The 15,586-nt window shown below is 41.9% G+C and overlaps 1 protein-coding gene across 5 annotated transcripts in view; it reads right to left on the bottom strand.

The window, feature by feature from the left end:
• Nucleotides 1–6,440: 6,440 nt before the first annotated feature.
• Nucleotides 6,441–15,586, bottom strand: part of LOC104928816 (protein FAM126B) — a 38,314-nt gene continuing 29,168 nt past the window's right edge. For 2 of the 5 annotated variants that reach the window (XM_027290795.1, XM_027290797.1), the window contains exons 9-13: nucleotides 14,878–14,994; nucleotides 12,873–12,960; nucleotides 12,532–12,688; nucleotides 11,823–12,011; nucleotides 6,441–8,800 (exon numbers count right to left, since the gene is read on the bottom strand). In XM_027290795.1, coding sequence (XP_027146596.1) covers nucleotides 8,142–8,800; nucleotides 11,823–12,011; nucleotides 12,532–12,688; nucleotides 12,873–12,960; nucleotides 14,878–14,994 — 1,210 coding nt within the window. In that variant the 3' untranslated portion in view covers nucleotides 6,441–8,141. The remainder of the gene's footprint in view (nucleotides 8,801–11,822; nucleotides 12,012–12,531; nucleotides 12,689–12,872; nucleotides 12,961–14,877; nucleotides 14,995–15,586) is intronic. The other 3 variants (XM_027290794.1, XM_027290796.1, XM_027290798.1) reach the window with 2 other exon arrangements.

Raw genomic sequence — 15,586 nt, 5'->3', positions numbered from 1 at the left:
TGGGCTGCTATCAGTCAGGATGTGGCAGAGGTGTTGAAAATGAAGGGTCAACACTGCAAATATTGACTCCTTGCACACAGTTACTGTAATGTAATTGTCAATAAAAGCATTTGATACTTACGAAATGCTTGTAGTTATACTTATAGTAACATCTGAGAGAAATATCTAATAAAACACTGAAGCAGCAAACATTGTGAAAACCACTTACTTGTGTCATTCTCAAAACCTTTGGCCACGACTGTACTTTGTCATTAGTGCTAATAACGTTAGAATGCCATCATGTGGATGTGGCAGATCTGCCCGTAAACTAATACAAGGAAATGGACTGAACTTCATAAAGCGCCTTTCTACAAAGTTCTTTAAGTTAATGTCTCTTATACACCCATTCACACACACACTAATATATCTGGGAAACAAACAGGCACCAAAAACAACGTATGTAACTTTTAAAGTGATGATTATAAATGTTTACTCCTTATGTAAGCACCAAACCAACGTATGTATTTTTCTAATGCTGAGTGGTTACAGCTACTAATGTGTGTAACACTGTTACTGTGATGATAAATATTGAAATATTTATATTTAACATTTAATCTGTGTCTATAATAACCAGATCCTGAAATGTAGATGTGACATGAGGGTTTCTGAATAAAGAGCACTAACATGTACATTACACGTGAACATATATACATACATATAGTATACACACACACACACACACCACACACACAACACAATATATATATATAGATATATATATATATATATATATACACACACACACACACACACACCACACACACACCACCACACACATGTAACATTGTATGTATACATACATACATACATACATACATACATACATACATACATACATACATGTAGTATGTATATATATGTTACTATATGTGACCAACGACCAACGACCAACCCGCTCAATGCGGCGTCTATATGTCATCTGTCCATTTGGTAGCTTATCTTACCGTTCAGTGGTATCACAGCCTCTCATAGCAGACGGAGTTTGCCCAGTTGCCATATTTTTGTTGTTGTTTTGAAGCTCAACTAAATATATCTGCAGCATGTGTAAGTAGGATCAACATGGTCTAAGTTTTGGTCAGTGTCAGTGACTAAAGTTAACTTCCTGCTGTAAAAGCTGGATTATGTGTAACTGGTTAATGGCTGCGTTTGTTTATGGGGTCAGAGGGATACAGAGAAGCAGAAGTAAAATTTGTTTACTGACGTTTGAGGCAAAGTTCAGCTCAGAGACTTCTCAGTTTGGTTCTAGTTTCACTTCAAGTTTTTTTTTAATGTGTATGTCAGCATGGTGTCAACAGTAAGAAAAAGAGGTCAGCTTTAAGAGCACGTGTTGCAGGTAACAGACTATATAGAAGATAAAAATAAGCCAGTGATATGAATTTAAAAAATAATATAAAATGTTTTTTAAAACAAAAAATATTTTATTAAAATTTTGGTTTGAGTGACCAACATAACCACACTCCGTAGCGGCAGAGAACTCTCGAGTTTCCTGATGGTTTATTTGGTTACTGGTCTTTGGTGAACTTCTGATCTGCCCATCGAAAATTACAGCCTCTCTGTCTAGTTGAGGATTTGACTGGATCAACAGGTTAGTGTGCACTTTAAATATGTGGTATTGTATGTAAAATACATTTGTTGGAGTTGAGGATTTCCTGCTACTCCAGGCTCCTCGATAGAGGAAATATTGATAATGCAACAGATCAGATCACATGTCGGTTAGGAAATAGATGATAATCCCAGACCCTGCTACAGTACTTCCTCTAATAAGTTTACTTTTTACAACTTAGGACAACTGAAAGTGTGTGGTTTGTCAAGCTAGACACCAGAAATTGCTTCATGTTGTGGCCGTCATTCATCCAAGTGAAAGGGGGATTGGAAAGCAGTGAGGTGGGTGATGATAACTACAACAAATGTTGATTTTTCTGTCTTAATTGTTGCTAAATGAGTGAGCTATCTTCTCTTCTATACGGGGTCTGAAAACACTGACTTGAATTGTGTAAAGGTACGTGTATAATTGAGTCTCAGACTAGTGAATTAAACTGGTGAACTCAAATCTAGTTGAGGATTTGACTCAATCATGACCATGACTGAATCAACAGGTTAGTGTGCACTTTAAATATGTGGTATTATATGTAAAATACATTTGTTGGAGTTGAGGATTTCCTGCTACTCCAGGCTCCTCGATAGAGGAAATATTGATAATGCAACAGATCAGATCACATGTCGGTTTTAATAGATAGAAATAGATGTTGATTCCCAGACTCTGCTACAGTGCTTCCCCTAATAAATTTACTTCTTACAACTTACTTAGGTTACTTCCTCTTCTTCCATGCAGTGGATTTTCAAGTGATGTAAGACTTTTTCTTTTTGTTTTCTCAGAAATGCTGCCTAATTTTGACAATAAGATTCAACCACAGCAACTGTTTGAGCAGCTGCAGAAGAACACAACTCAAATCAAACAGGTGGTTTCTTGTATTAAAAAGGTGAGTTGTTTGCCTGCTACGTGATGTGTGCTGAATGTTGGGAAATGTCAGTATTTTGTGGCGCACGCATCAAGTTTCTGATATTTTCAGTTGTACATTGTAAGTAGTCAAATGTGGAGCTTATATATATATACTGTACATCTTATACTGTTTGATACTAAATTATACAAAATCTTAATCTGAAAAGTAACTGTAGCAATTAATTTAAATGAACGATACATGATATGCTTTTAAAATGTAGTAGAAATATAAAATACAGGTACTAAAAAATTCCTTAAATGCAGTATATCCCTTTGAAATGTAGTAAATATTAGTAAGTACTAACACACCATAAAATTTGAAATGTAGTAAATATTAGTAAGTACTAACACACCATAAAAATACATCAGTACAAGTTAAAGTCCTTCATGTAAAATGTTACTTAGTATTATTCTCATACATGATTTTTATACTTTTTATATACTTATATATACCTAAGTGCTCCTTTAATGTTAGTTGGACTTTTTATACTTTTATACTCAAGGCTGACCATCACGCAGACTACTAATAACTGAATGTGCGCCCACACACACACACGCACAAAACAAAGATGAGAGAGGTCATTTAAAAACTGGCACTTCCTCTTATGATAATTTAGTTGCTAAATTAAGCCGTTAACTAATGATGCTGTTTGATCAATAAGAGCAAGGATAAAAAATGAAATATACCAAAGCATGATGGTGATTTGCACACAGGACAATTTGTCACATAATCTGATTTTACTGTCAGTGGTATCGCAGCCTCTTCATCAGCAGACGGAGTTTGCCAAGTTGCCATATTTTTAATTGTTTGATGTTCAAATTTCCAATTTTCTGAGAACTGAGATTAAAAGCTCAACTAAATATATCTGCAACATGTGTAAGCAGGACTCAACATGGTCTAAGTTTTGGTACACACATCCGTGTTTCTGAGTTTTATAACTCTAATAAACTAATAAATGACTCCAGTTAATTTCCTGCTGTAGCTGGATTAACTGGTGTAACTAAATAGCTGTGTTCATTCTTATAATCAGAGGGATACAGTGGAGCAGACGCTAAATTTGTTTGAGGAAATTCAGCTCTGACTAAATGTTTTGTGCCTTTGCAGACACACTCTGATCTACAAGTTGCAGTATTCTTCTTCAAAAAAAAATCTCAGGTTCATAATGTTTTTGTAAAAATAGAGATCATTAAATGTGAACATTTGAACACACATGAACAGTCGTTATTTGTAGGTCATTGTACTATGACTTTACTGTGGGACCCACTTAAATCAATTGGGATGTATGTGTCCCCTGAACTAAAATGAGTTTGACACCTGTACTGTAGAGGCAGATATGGGCTGATTTACCACCACTAGATGTCAGCACAGCACCACCGATCACGGCTCTCTAGATCATCATCTCTGCCTGCTTCTCTCAGATTTTATATCTTTCTGCAATAATTAAGCGGATTTATCAACAGAGAGCACTTCTGTGACGACGAGTGACTGAACATAGTAACCACAAACCAGACGGACACTCGTATCCCTTACGGCACAATATTTATTCAACAATATACAGATTAATTTCTCTCTACATCTCAGAGTGATCTTCAGTTTTTTTTTATATTTATCTTGCTTTTAACCTTTGTACATTTTGTATTTACAAGATTTAAAATAAGTCTTTCTCTCCATTTATACAACATCAATAGTACAGTGTTATCACATGGTCCAGCAGCTTCCCTCGAAGCGTCTTAAGATGAGATTCATTGTTGATAATCATACACCAACTTGACGTCTTTGAGCCACGGAGCAGCAAACTGACAGAAAGGGCTCAAACATGCACCAGAAGTCCAGCTGTGGCTTTTCCTCTCTCTGTGAGGATGACGACTGGATGGTCCTCTTTGTTTTCACCCGCACGAGAGAAGTCCTTTTGCTCTGCAGCACCACAACAAGGGTGCAGAAACAGAATCACTGAATACGGGGGACACTGTTGAAGATTTGTTGAGGAAAAAAAACAGCTTAAATGCATCTGCTGCCCCCTTCCTACACAACAAGGACCAATGAGCCGGTAACACCAAAAACAAAAACAACAACAAAAAAAGGGGAAAATATGTTGCATAGAATCAATTCTCACTTCAAGAACAGAAATTTTGGTGCTGCCATTTTTTTTTTTTAATGTGGCTTTTTGATAAACTCCTGAGACCTTCCAGACCACCTAACTTTTTTTTATTTATTTTTTTTAAATATTTGGTTTTGAAAAGAAAATATAATAAATAGCTGTACCCTTAGACTTTAACAAAAATAGCATTGTGTTGGATGTGACATCACATAGAAGTACTACTTTTAAAGAGACTAAAACCCTGCATTGAGTGTATACACGTTTGCACATCTAGATATATCATTTTAATAACTATCTTGAGGAGAGAGGTGGATGGATTAAAGTGCATCATACTGTATGAAAACAAAGCCCACAGTTATCACATGCAGGACAGGAAATGAACTTTGTCCCCCAGCATCAGTGGCTGACAACATACACATTTAAAAAAACATTTTTTAACATTTAAATTACTTTGTTTGAAATGTAAATTGGATTTCTGAGCTTATTATTCTGTCAAAACAGATGGAAAACAAAAACAAATCAGTCGTGTTTTTCTCGTCATTCACTGGCTGCCGTTCATTTCCCGCCCTGATCACATGCAAATAACACCAGACACTGAGGGATATTTGTCTATCCGGTTACTCTAAGTCAACATACAGTACCAACATGGCTGCTGGTAAACCTTGGTCAGGGGCACTCGTAATAATGACATGAACACGTCACCAGTTTTTTTTTTAAAAACAGCAAAAAAGGTGACACTCAACTCACAGCAAAATACAGCAAATGGGAACAACGGCTCGTCGTGAGCCACACAGCACGGTGGATGACAGCAGACAGACCAGGTGAGAGTGTGAACTGAAGCTCCACTCCTCTCTCTCTCTCTCTTTATCCTTTCTTCCATAGTCCAGTCCAGCAGGGGAAAAAAGGAGGAGCATGTGAGGCCAAAGAGGCCTGAAATGTTTAAGGCTAAAGCGCACACAGGACTCACTCAGGACCAGGAGCAGCAGCTGTGGACTTTTTATCCAGCACAGCAAGGAGCATGAGGGGTATGTTGGGGTGGGTGTTTTCACTGCAGACTGAACTTTTATATACACATTTATCATTCATCCTCGTTTGGAAACAAGCAAGTGAGCAAGACGTGTGGGGAAATGCGATACAACAGCTGACATCTACGGTACGGTACATCTACAGTGCTTTTACATGTGAACAGCAAAGCTTGTGAACGTACACACACGCACACACACGCACGCAAGAACACACACACACCTGTGATGAGTGAGGAGAAAAGTTCATGGCCAAAGTAGGTGAAGCTGCATGTAAGGGCACATTGAGCCATACGTCCCTTTGTCCCTCAACTTTAAAATAAGAAACAGTAAACAGAAAAAAAAGAGGCATTTTAAACTTAAGACACCCAAGCAAAAAAAAAAAAAAAAAAATCCTTAAGGAGAGGATGTGTATTGGCACATCTGGCAAAGACGAGAACGAGGACTTGGGTTTGGCTCGCTGGCTGTTTCAATGCATCTGAAACAGCAGTGCTTTGCGGGGCACTAAACATGCAGGCAAGCACGCCATGTTCAAATCACTCAGCCTGGGCAGGGGAGCAGATGCAGGCGGGGTTTTTTTTAAACAGCAGAGAAGATCCAACTCCATGCACATGAAGGGGGGAAAAAAAAATTGCACTTCAAAATCATTACATAATAAAAAAAAAAAAAGAAGATGAGCAGGACATTTTTAGGGAATTTAAATAAAAATCAGGTTAATCCCAGCGCGGTTTCGTCTGATATACGACATGAAAATACGAAAAAAAACCTGAAGACAGACAGTTGTGTTCTTGTTTTGCAGCTTTTTGTTTTTTTTTGTGCATGATGAGATTGAACTGAAATGCAAGGCCGAGATATTCAGTCATAAATCCTCACGTGAACACACACACACACAGACACACAGACACACACACACACACAGATTTCACTGTGTTGTTACAGTTTTGCAGTGTGAAACCATTCTGGTCCGCACCATAATAATAATCCCCAAAAGTGGTCCAGTTTTTAAACCTAACAGGGGGGCGTGGTGGTGGAGGGGGTGGGTTGGGTCTTGAAAATCCTGCGTCTGATTGGGTGAGACAGGTGTCTGAGTGGCAGGGGAACACACAATGAGGTAGAACAAAATGTTTTTTATGAGCATCCAATCAGAGCACAAAAACACTAAGACGATCGTCATGGTGACTGGGCTGATGCGCAGTGACTTGTACGAGCCTCCAGAGGGCAGTAATTCACCGGCTCACAAACAAACAAACACGCACCACCAACACCACCACCACCAACAGCAAACAACAACAACAAACAACAACAAGTGCTTTCAGATGGAAGGACCCATTAAATGGTTTGAACCATAACAACAATTCAATATAAAATACAGTCATTGCCTTTTAGCTTCAGACCCAAACCTGCACCGTCGTCTACAATGTTTTAATCCACAAGATTAAACCCTTTCACAAGATCCGGCTGCTTTTTTTTAAATCAAGTCACAAGATAAATTCCTCTTGTAGCTGCACATTAGTGATTTTTTTTTCTTTTCTTCCAGATTTTGTCCAGTTAAAAGCTTTGGGCAAGACAAAACCCTCCCCCACATTCCAGTTTGGTTTTCTTTTTTTTTTTTTAACAACAACAATCTTAAAAAGTCTGATCAAATGAGAACATTATGATTACAGAATAAAATAAAGGTCACGGGCTGAAAAACTAAAAGAATCACTGGTTTTCTGCAAAAAAAGAAAGAAAAGAAAAACAAAACAAAAAAATGCTACTTTCTTTGGATTGTGATTTTCAAAAACAAAAAATAAACATTTAAAGAAATTTTTATTCATAAAACCATTTATGCCCAATTAAAAAAAGGAAGATAATCAGCAAGAACGATTGCACGTGAGCCCGGGAATGAAAGGGAAGGAATGAAGCGACCCCACTCTTCTCCACATGAGCGACCGGTTAAGTGTTATTGCTGATTCTTTTTTTTTTTTGACTGATTCAGTCAAAACATCTGAAATGTCAAAATATCCTTCCCCCTTACGGCTAGCGTGGAAATCCTTTTGCGAGTTTTCCGTGTGGAACGCTCAGCTTGGTCAGCCCGGGGTGATGCAGTGACATGCTGGACCTCTTTTACACATGAGCGGTGGGCAGTCATCGGTTACTACTTTTTTTCCAGTGACGTCGAACACGCCAGCAACGACTGCAGGTCATGGTTGTAAGTTTAATGGATGTTAAAAGGGTGGAGACACAACTTGAGATCTGAAGATGTGTTCCCACACACACACACACACACACACGCACACACACACATACACCAACATAGATAGGTAGACAGAAGTTGTTGTAGTAGGGCTGTAAAGAGTTGCAGAGAAAAACTGCACAAGGATGTGTGTTATGAAGTATTTGTGTTTTTGTGTGTGTGTGTGTGTGTGTGTGTATATATAAGAGTGTAAGTGTGTGTGTGTGTGTGTGTGTGTGTGTGTCTACCATGCCCTGCATTGCACATTAGACCTGTGATATGATCTGCATGTTGAAGCTGGGGGAGCGGGACTGCTTGGTGAGAGGAGCTCCAGGAGACAGGAGGTCCTGGGCGTCCTCTGGCCTGATGAGATGCTCCTCCTTCAGGCTAATGGTGGAGAGGCGGTGGGACCCGCCTACTGGAAGCCCTCCTTCCTTGTCGGAGCCCCCCGCCGCCTCCTCCCGCTCGTCATCTCCTCCGTTCAGGTTGAAACTCATGCAGTCAAAAGACTTGCTGGAGGAGGTGCTGCCAGTCCGCACCAGTGTGGGCCCCGTAGGGAAGCTCAGGTGCTTTTTTATGGGGCTCAGCTGGATGGCATCCAAGTTGATGCTGACTGGAGGCGACTGCTGCCTCTGGTGATGCTTCCTCACAGCTGCCTGGTGATCCCCCGACAAATCGGGCTCCTTCTCTCGCTCCCGCTCCCTGTCCCTCTCCCGATCTCTCTCCTTGTCCCGAGATAGCCGAGCTGTGATGGCCTTCTTGAAGCCGCCCCCGCTGCTGCTGTTCAGGCTGCCGCCCCTCGGCCCGATGCTGCCGCCCACTTTGGTGCCGCTGGGCTGGCTGCTGTTAGACGCGCCGGAGGAGAAACCTTCGTCTGGGTCGTTGATGTTGAAAGAATCTTCCCCTCCGCTCATACCATCGGCGTCTAAACATGAACAGGCACGGACATACACAGAAAGAAAGCATGATAGACAAACAGAAAAGTGAGCAAGGTCAGACGACCCAAGTTCGGCTGACAAATTTAACATATGAGTAAAATATGACCTAATGCTTTAAGTCTGCTGGAAAAACTTTTGACAAGCAGCAGCTGCAAACACTTCCAAAACACTAAGACTGAGAAAAAAAAGCTTTAGCTGCTGATTCATGTTAAGAGTGACGTGAACAAACTCTAAATAAATCTGAGCAATACGATTAGAAATGTTTATAAATAATGCAGAATAAATTAGCAGACTACATTAGCAGCCTTCACAACAGGCCAGCGCTAACACTCACCCTCAGCACACCATGCTGCCTTATTAACTCACTCATTATGCACAGAGCAGTTATAATTCAATACAGTACACAACGACCTTGAGCTTTGATCATCTGATGTTTTTCAGATCAACTAAGATCTAATTGGCTTAGGAAAAATGTGAGTTCAATAACCTTCCTGATAAGAGAACAGAGCTTGTTTGGCAAAATATGTCACATATACGTGTTAAATGTTAACAGTTAATATTTATATTGATAATTTTAAAGACACCCACAACACTGATGTGAAGAAATCTAAACAACAGAACAATTATTAATCCGTCTATGACCTCATTGTTCGAAAGCTGAAAGGGAAAAAGATGATAAATTGAGTTAGAAAGAAAAAGCATGTTATTGACATACAGTATGCAGGATAAAGCCTGTTCAAGAGAAGAGACCGGGGGATCAGCCGTCTGTCTCCGTCATGCATCGTTGGGACAAGCAAAATTGGACGACAGGGAACCAAACAAGGCAGCACCAGAAAAGAAATGGAGGAACCGAGAAGAAAAAAAAAGGTCTGGACTGACACATGCACATAACATGAGGAGAAGACACATGCTCTTCCTGCCCCCATCCCTCGTTTCTCCCGCAGCACTTGCCCAGAGGTCACACGGTTGGCCTGGCCCCCGAGACGAGCCTGCCAATCTGTGGGAAACGCCGAGGTGAGTCCGTACACCTCGCGGGGATCAATAGCGCTCCAGTTAGAGCCGACGGCCAAATGGGTCGGGTCTGCAAGCGGTCACAAGCGAACCCAATCCCAAAAGGAAGAGCTACTGTAAAGCTTCTTATAAACATGGACGCAATTAAAAGGATCCTGCATGTTTTAGCCTTTTGACTACAATTTGCTTTTGTTTAGTTCGTGCAGCATATTTTCCAGTGTGTTTTTGTTATGGTTTTTTCTGCAGTTGACCATTTTTAAAAACTCTTCCTAGATGGTGCATTCAAGGGCATGTGAAATGATAAAGCTGCCTGCTAAAACTCATTGCATACATGAGGTTTGTTTCTAGGAAATAAAACCTCAAATGAAAATGAATATGAACATACGTATGGTCCACGTGAAAAGGATAATGCAAGTTCTTTGATAAAAAAGCAAAGGGAGGAAGAGCTACTTGGATCTGAGAGTGATGTTACACCAATGAGATGCATGGGTAGGCCAATGTTTTAACACGTGAGGGGTGAGAGGATTCACCAAAACTCACTGCTGAAAAGTTGATTAGTTATCGTGCTTTGCCAGTTAACAGTCACTAAAAATACGTCAAAAAAACAATTACACAATGCAATATCCAGAGTCACTAAAAAAAGTTGTCTTATGTTTTTGTTTTTTCACTATAAAGTGAAATAAATGGCAACCATTGGCTTCCTATGAGGCAGAAAAGCAATCAAAGAATGGGTGCTACACCGTGGAAAATGGCTGTGTCGCTAAGTAAATGCAATTTGTAGTTAACCGGCTTAAACATGCATCCACGGATGGATATTTACAATATCACTGTGTGTTATGGTTCTTTCTGCCACAGAATGTCCAGTTATTGCACAAAGAAGATCAATCTATAAAATAATCTCTATAGCCGGGTGGTAGATTTCTATCTAACGCAACAACTCTTAGGATTTTAATGAAACATCATGGGAAGAAGACGGGAGTGCAATTCACCTTCAGTCAGGTCAAAAGTGATGTTTCAAGCTTTCAAAACATGTAGCGACCACACATGGAAATGGACACATGTTCAACAAGACAAAATGGGCCGTATGATATAGTTTCCCTGGATTTATTAGATTCGTTAGCCATGACAATACTCGGTCTGCTCACTTGGCCGTTTGAAATGTGAAGTGTTTCCAAGGTTTCATATGTTTGAGCAAGAAGCTTGCCGTAGCGTGCGCATGCATGATGACGGGCTCGTTCCCACTCACTGAGCTGAGGGAAAAAAAGAAATAGAAAACATGGCAGGGAGCAAAAATAGCGTACAATAAAGCTGCAGGGCTGGAAAAACAAAAAAACAAAATGGAAGGCCCCTTCCTACAGAATGGCGGCAGCAGATGGGTGCTGCTGGCCTCAGTGACCCAAAAAGTGTGGTGCTGTCAAACACCATGAGAGGCAGAGCAAAAAACAAGATGCTGTATACTCGGTACGGATGTATTTTTCCTGTTAAAAACTACAGAAAAAATAAATCTAGTGTATGAAACCAATTGTCAGACACGGAGGGTTGAGAAAGCCCAGAGTTAAAAAGGTTAAGCTTGCAGGTTGGGCACTGAACATGCTCAGTGAGTGACAAGGGCGGCAGTCTGCGGTACGTTGGAGGCATGATGAGAGGATAGAGAGGATATGACGTGATGACATGGCCCATGCAAAAATGGCCACTAGCCACACTTCCTTCAAACCCAGAATAAGCGACTCTTCCACCTTTGAATGAGACGGAAAATAGCAGTGGCCTGGTAGCAGGGGAGGTTGTTGGCTGAGCGTCTTATAGACTGGATGAGTTAGTATACTCTGGGGAAGTGAAGAGGCAGCCAAAATGGGAACGTCAGAGTTAACCCTCTCAAGCTGAGGAGGGGCAGAAGGAGGAGGAGGAGGAGGAGTTGGAGGAAGGTTGGGAAGATACAGATCGAAGGGGCACCTCCTCCTGAGACCCTCTCTGCATTGAGCGTCCGCCCCTGTCCCCTACCCTCAAATGTGATGGGGGGAATGATGCTGCTGCTGCTGCTGCTGCCGTGGCTGTGAGGCCGCACTCCTCTCTCCTCATTGGCTGCGGGGTCCCAGGGAGTGTGGTGGTGGTGTTGGTGTTGATGCTGGGCGAGGCTAGGAGGATTGACGATGAGGCTCAACTCTGCATCGGTTGAGTAGTCAAAACAATCTGGGAGTCAACAACACAGACGGGGAAACGTGTTTCTTTAGTGGCCAACGGCCTCAACCGATTTGGGCGTCATCCATCATGGGCACAGCAGGCTTGTTAATTCTGTCTGTTAATTCATTCGTAGATCACAAAATAAAAGTTTTAGAAATGAACCGCCCTGTTTATCACCCATGCATGGGGGTAAAATGGAGACAGCTGATTCTACAGGCACCGTTTGCAGACAAACCTTAAATTTAAATGGTGAGACAACACAGCACACACACACACTCGATAGACAAGACAAGCAAAAAAAGAAAAAAAGAGAGCAGTAAGATGCAGAGAATGGGACAAGCACTGCAAAACAGACACTATATGACCAACATTACACACAGGAACTGACATGAAATACCACCCTGGGGCGCTATATTAACAATGAGGATGATAAAAAAACATATTGTAATGGATCTACTGTGGTTCACTTCACTGTGTGCTGAAGCCACGATGGCAGGTTTTCCTGTTTCCAGGGCTGCCGCTGTCTTACCCTCTCTCTTCCAGCGGTGGCGTCGTATGGAAGCGGTGGTGATGGCTGAGATGGAGATGCGGCTAATGGTGGGTGTCACCTCCACCTGGAGCACCTTACGCCCCCGCGGCTCATCGGGAGCGCTGCCTGGCAGCGAGTTCTTCATGGCGTTCCCCAGCTGGAGTTGACACACAAAAGATTAATAAGCAGTCAAACGGGCGACACTAGAAGTGTTTTTACAGGATTTAAGATTAAGATTTAAAGATTGTGGAAAAGGCTGCAGATCAAACACATTATTTTACTCTTGTTTTGACTTCATTTGAATTGTGTGTGATTAAATACTCAGTGCTTTTTGGTCTTACCAGGAGTGGTTGGGAGTAAAGCTCCAGCTGGGCTCTGTACAGAATGTCCTCCAGAGCTTCCCGCCCCATCTCCCACTCACCATTGTATCTACACATCACAACACAAAAACACAAAACGCACACACACCGGCATTTAACAGTGTCACGTTGTGAGCTTATTTGAGCGAATAGGAGTGTCTGACAAGATGCCTTGATGTCTGAGTCACATCCTCCTCAACTATTATTAGTTATTTAGTAATGCCTGCGGCTGCAGAGAGGGAAGGGAGGAGAGGCTGAACACAGTCATGAGTGATTATATCTCTCCGTCACACTATGGTCCGCTTAAGCTGTCATTTACATTTTTACTTGAAACAATAAACATGTTTAAAAGGGGAATTGTGAATTCTTTGAAAATCACAAAAATACTGATTTGAAAATGAATTTGAAGTCTGCATTGTGAGAGATGTTTTGAAGGCTTAAATTTGAAAGCATCAGCGCCATTAATCAGACAGAAGTGCAGACCGGGTGACCTCTAGTGTTTTTGTGATTTAGGGGACAGCTTCCAAAAGCACCTGGGGAGCACAACAAACATGCTGCTATCTGCACAATATGGGGCTCATCACCTGCTCCTTTCCTAAAGATGACGAATATCTTTGCATAATGTGACGCCACGACCCCGAATTCAATCGAGAGGGATGAAAAGAACGGCCACAATAAATACAAACACACACACAAAGATGAAGAAGAAGAAGAACTGCTCGGTTTGAAGTCGCTTTGATCCGCTCCTGCACACGCAGCAACAGCAGCGAGTGGCAAATGTGTGGGTTACCTTCAGGCTCGAGATGAAAAGAGTGGAATGAATGGGCAGGTAACGACGGACCCTCTGATGTTGTGAAGGACAAAAAAAAAAAAAGGTCCAGAATATATTTCAAACCTGATATAAAGTAAAAAAAAAAAGGCATGTGTCTATTTGTTTTGATATCCCTGCAGGTCTCTTTCTCATCGCGTGGTATTACAGCGCTGTAGCATTAGCGGACATATTAACCTAAATCCCAGAGTGTCCTCACTGAGTGCCAAGGTCCCTTTCTCTATGTGTGGAGCTGTGGATTCATGTTTATCTGCCCTTCATGTGCTGCTGCTCATGCCAAGGGTGAATGTGAGAGCTCAGGCTGGCATTGAACTGACCTATGGTAGGGATTACTAACACTCTGGGTTTTTTTTCCCCCCCTTCCGGCAGCACCGGCTACTCCAATCTCCTGATTGCTGCTGTGTACCCTCATGGGGGTGATGAGGGAGAATGCATACTCATTCTCTCCTCGCTATGGTCCTTAACAGTGGTGATTTTCAGTCACTAACATATCGGGGGATCCATCTCGGAGGACAGACTATCATCGAGGAGACGTAATCAGCTTTGCAACGACTGTCCTCCTAGGGGATGAAATCACCTGCTCCCACAATGCACTGCCCATGTAATCAGTCTGTACAGTTGGGGAGCTTCTGTCCTTGGTAGAGTGCTAGCATATGCTGTCGGGGAGATTTTCTGCAGCAGATCACAGCAGACTGGAGGAGAGACTGCCCTCATTAGAGATGTCTCGCAGAGGCACGACAACAAAAATAAGAAACGTCGTGATGTGTAGCCCGTAAAGGAGCTCTGGAAATGATACGATCAGGAACAAACGTGAGGTTTATCTTCCTTTCAATTAGCTGATATCCACTCACTTAATATCCTCGGTGATCTTCCAATAAAGAGTGGTGATGTGATAAAGCACTGACGTAAGCTGTAATTGATATTTTTGACAACATCAAAAGGGTTGTGTCTTGTGATATGCAGCTCATGTTTTGCAGTTTTATGCTTTTGGTTCACTCTCATCGCTCTTATAGGTTCATTTTTGGCCACAGCAGGGTGCTGTTTTCAGCCCCACTGCTCAGCAGCAAACAGCAGACAGACAGTCAGCAACTAACTTGTGAACAGAGAGTGAATAATGGACTTATATTTGTCAGGTAGCTTTAAAAAAAAGATACATACATGGCGTGATAGACGGCTGTCAGCATCTGCACCATGAACTCGGGATCCAGCAGCACGCGGTTGCACGGTTCCCTCCAATGCTTCTGCTGCTGCCGGGGGAAGCCACATACACACAACCTGAGAAGGGGAACACACACATACAGTTACATGAGTAAGGGGAGGAAAGGCCATAACAAATGGAGGTGGTTTAGGAGGGGAAAACAAGACAAAGGCTCAGAGATGTTCTACTGTTTCAATTACAAGTTCCCTCTAACCACTGCAGGAAATGGTCCGGAGCAAATGAAAAGAACAACCACAAGGAACATCAGTCACTTACGGAGCGAACTACACGAAGAAGAAACACATCAAACAGTGAGCAAAGGGAGCAAAAATTTTAATGACTTTATGTTCGTAGAGGTTAGGCAAGGTTAGCCGACGGGGGTGTTCGGGGGTCTACACAGCGAGGCTAAACTCAAAGACTGAGCATTGTTCTTGTGTTCTGCAATCTTCACAGTCACAGTTTGCCGTCTGTCTAGACTGCGCTCGCTCCAGGCGTTGTCTGTCTGCTCACTCACAGTAGGGAAGTCTTAATATCCTGAATCGTCTGCGCTGCAGTGAAACAATCACGGGGCGGCGCCTCCACTACAGAGCCTCATATTGTGAATTCCACATTGATCCTTTTCTCCTAACTCCGGGGCATCTCCGCGTTTCTAAGACAGATGGTCTCGGA

This window comes from Larimichthys crocea, chromosome XVIII, assembly GCF_000972845.2.
Source record: "Larimichthys crocea isolate SSNF chromosome XVIII, L_crocea_2.0, whole genome shotgun sequence".
In the NCBI taxonomy this organism is placed as follows: domain Eukaryota; kingdom Metazoa; phylum Chordata; class Actinopteri; family Sciaenidae; genus Larimichthys; species Larimichthys crocea.
This window is presented reverse-complemented; position numbering and strand designations above follow the sequence as displayed.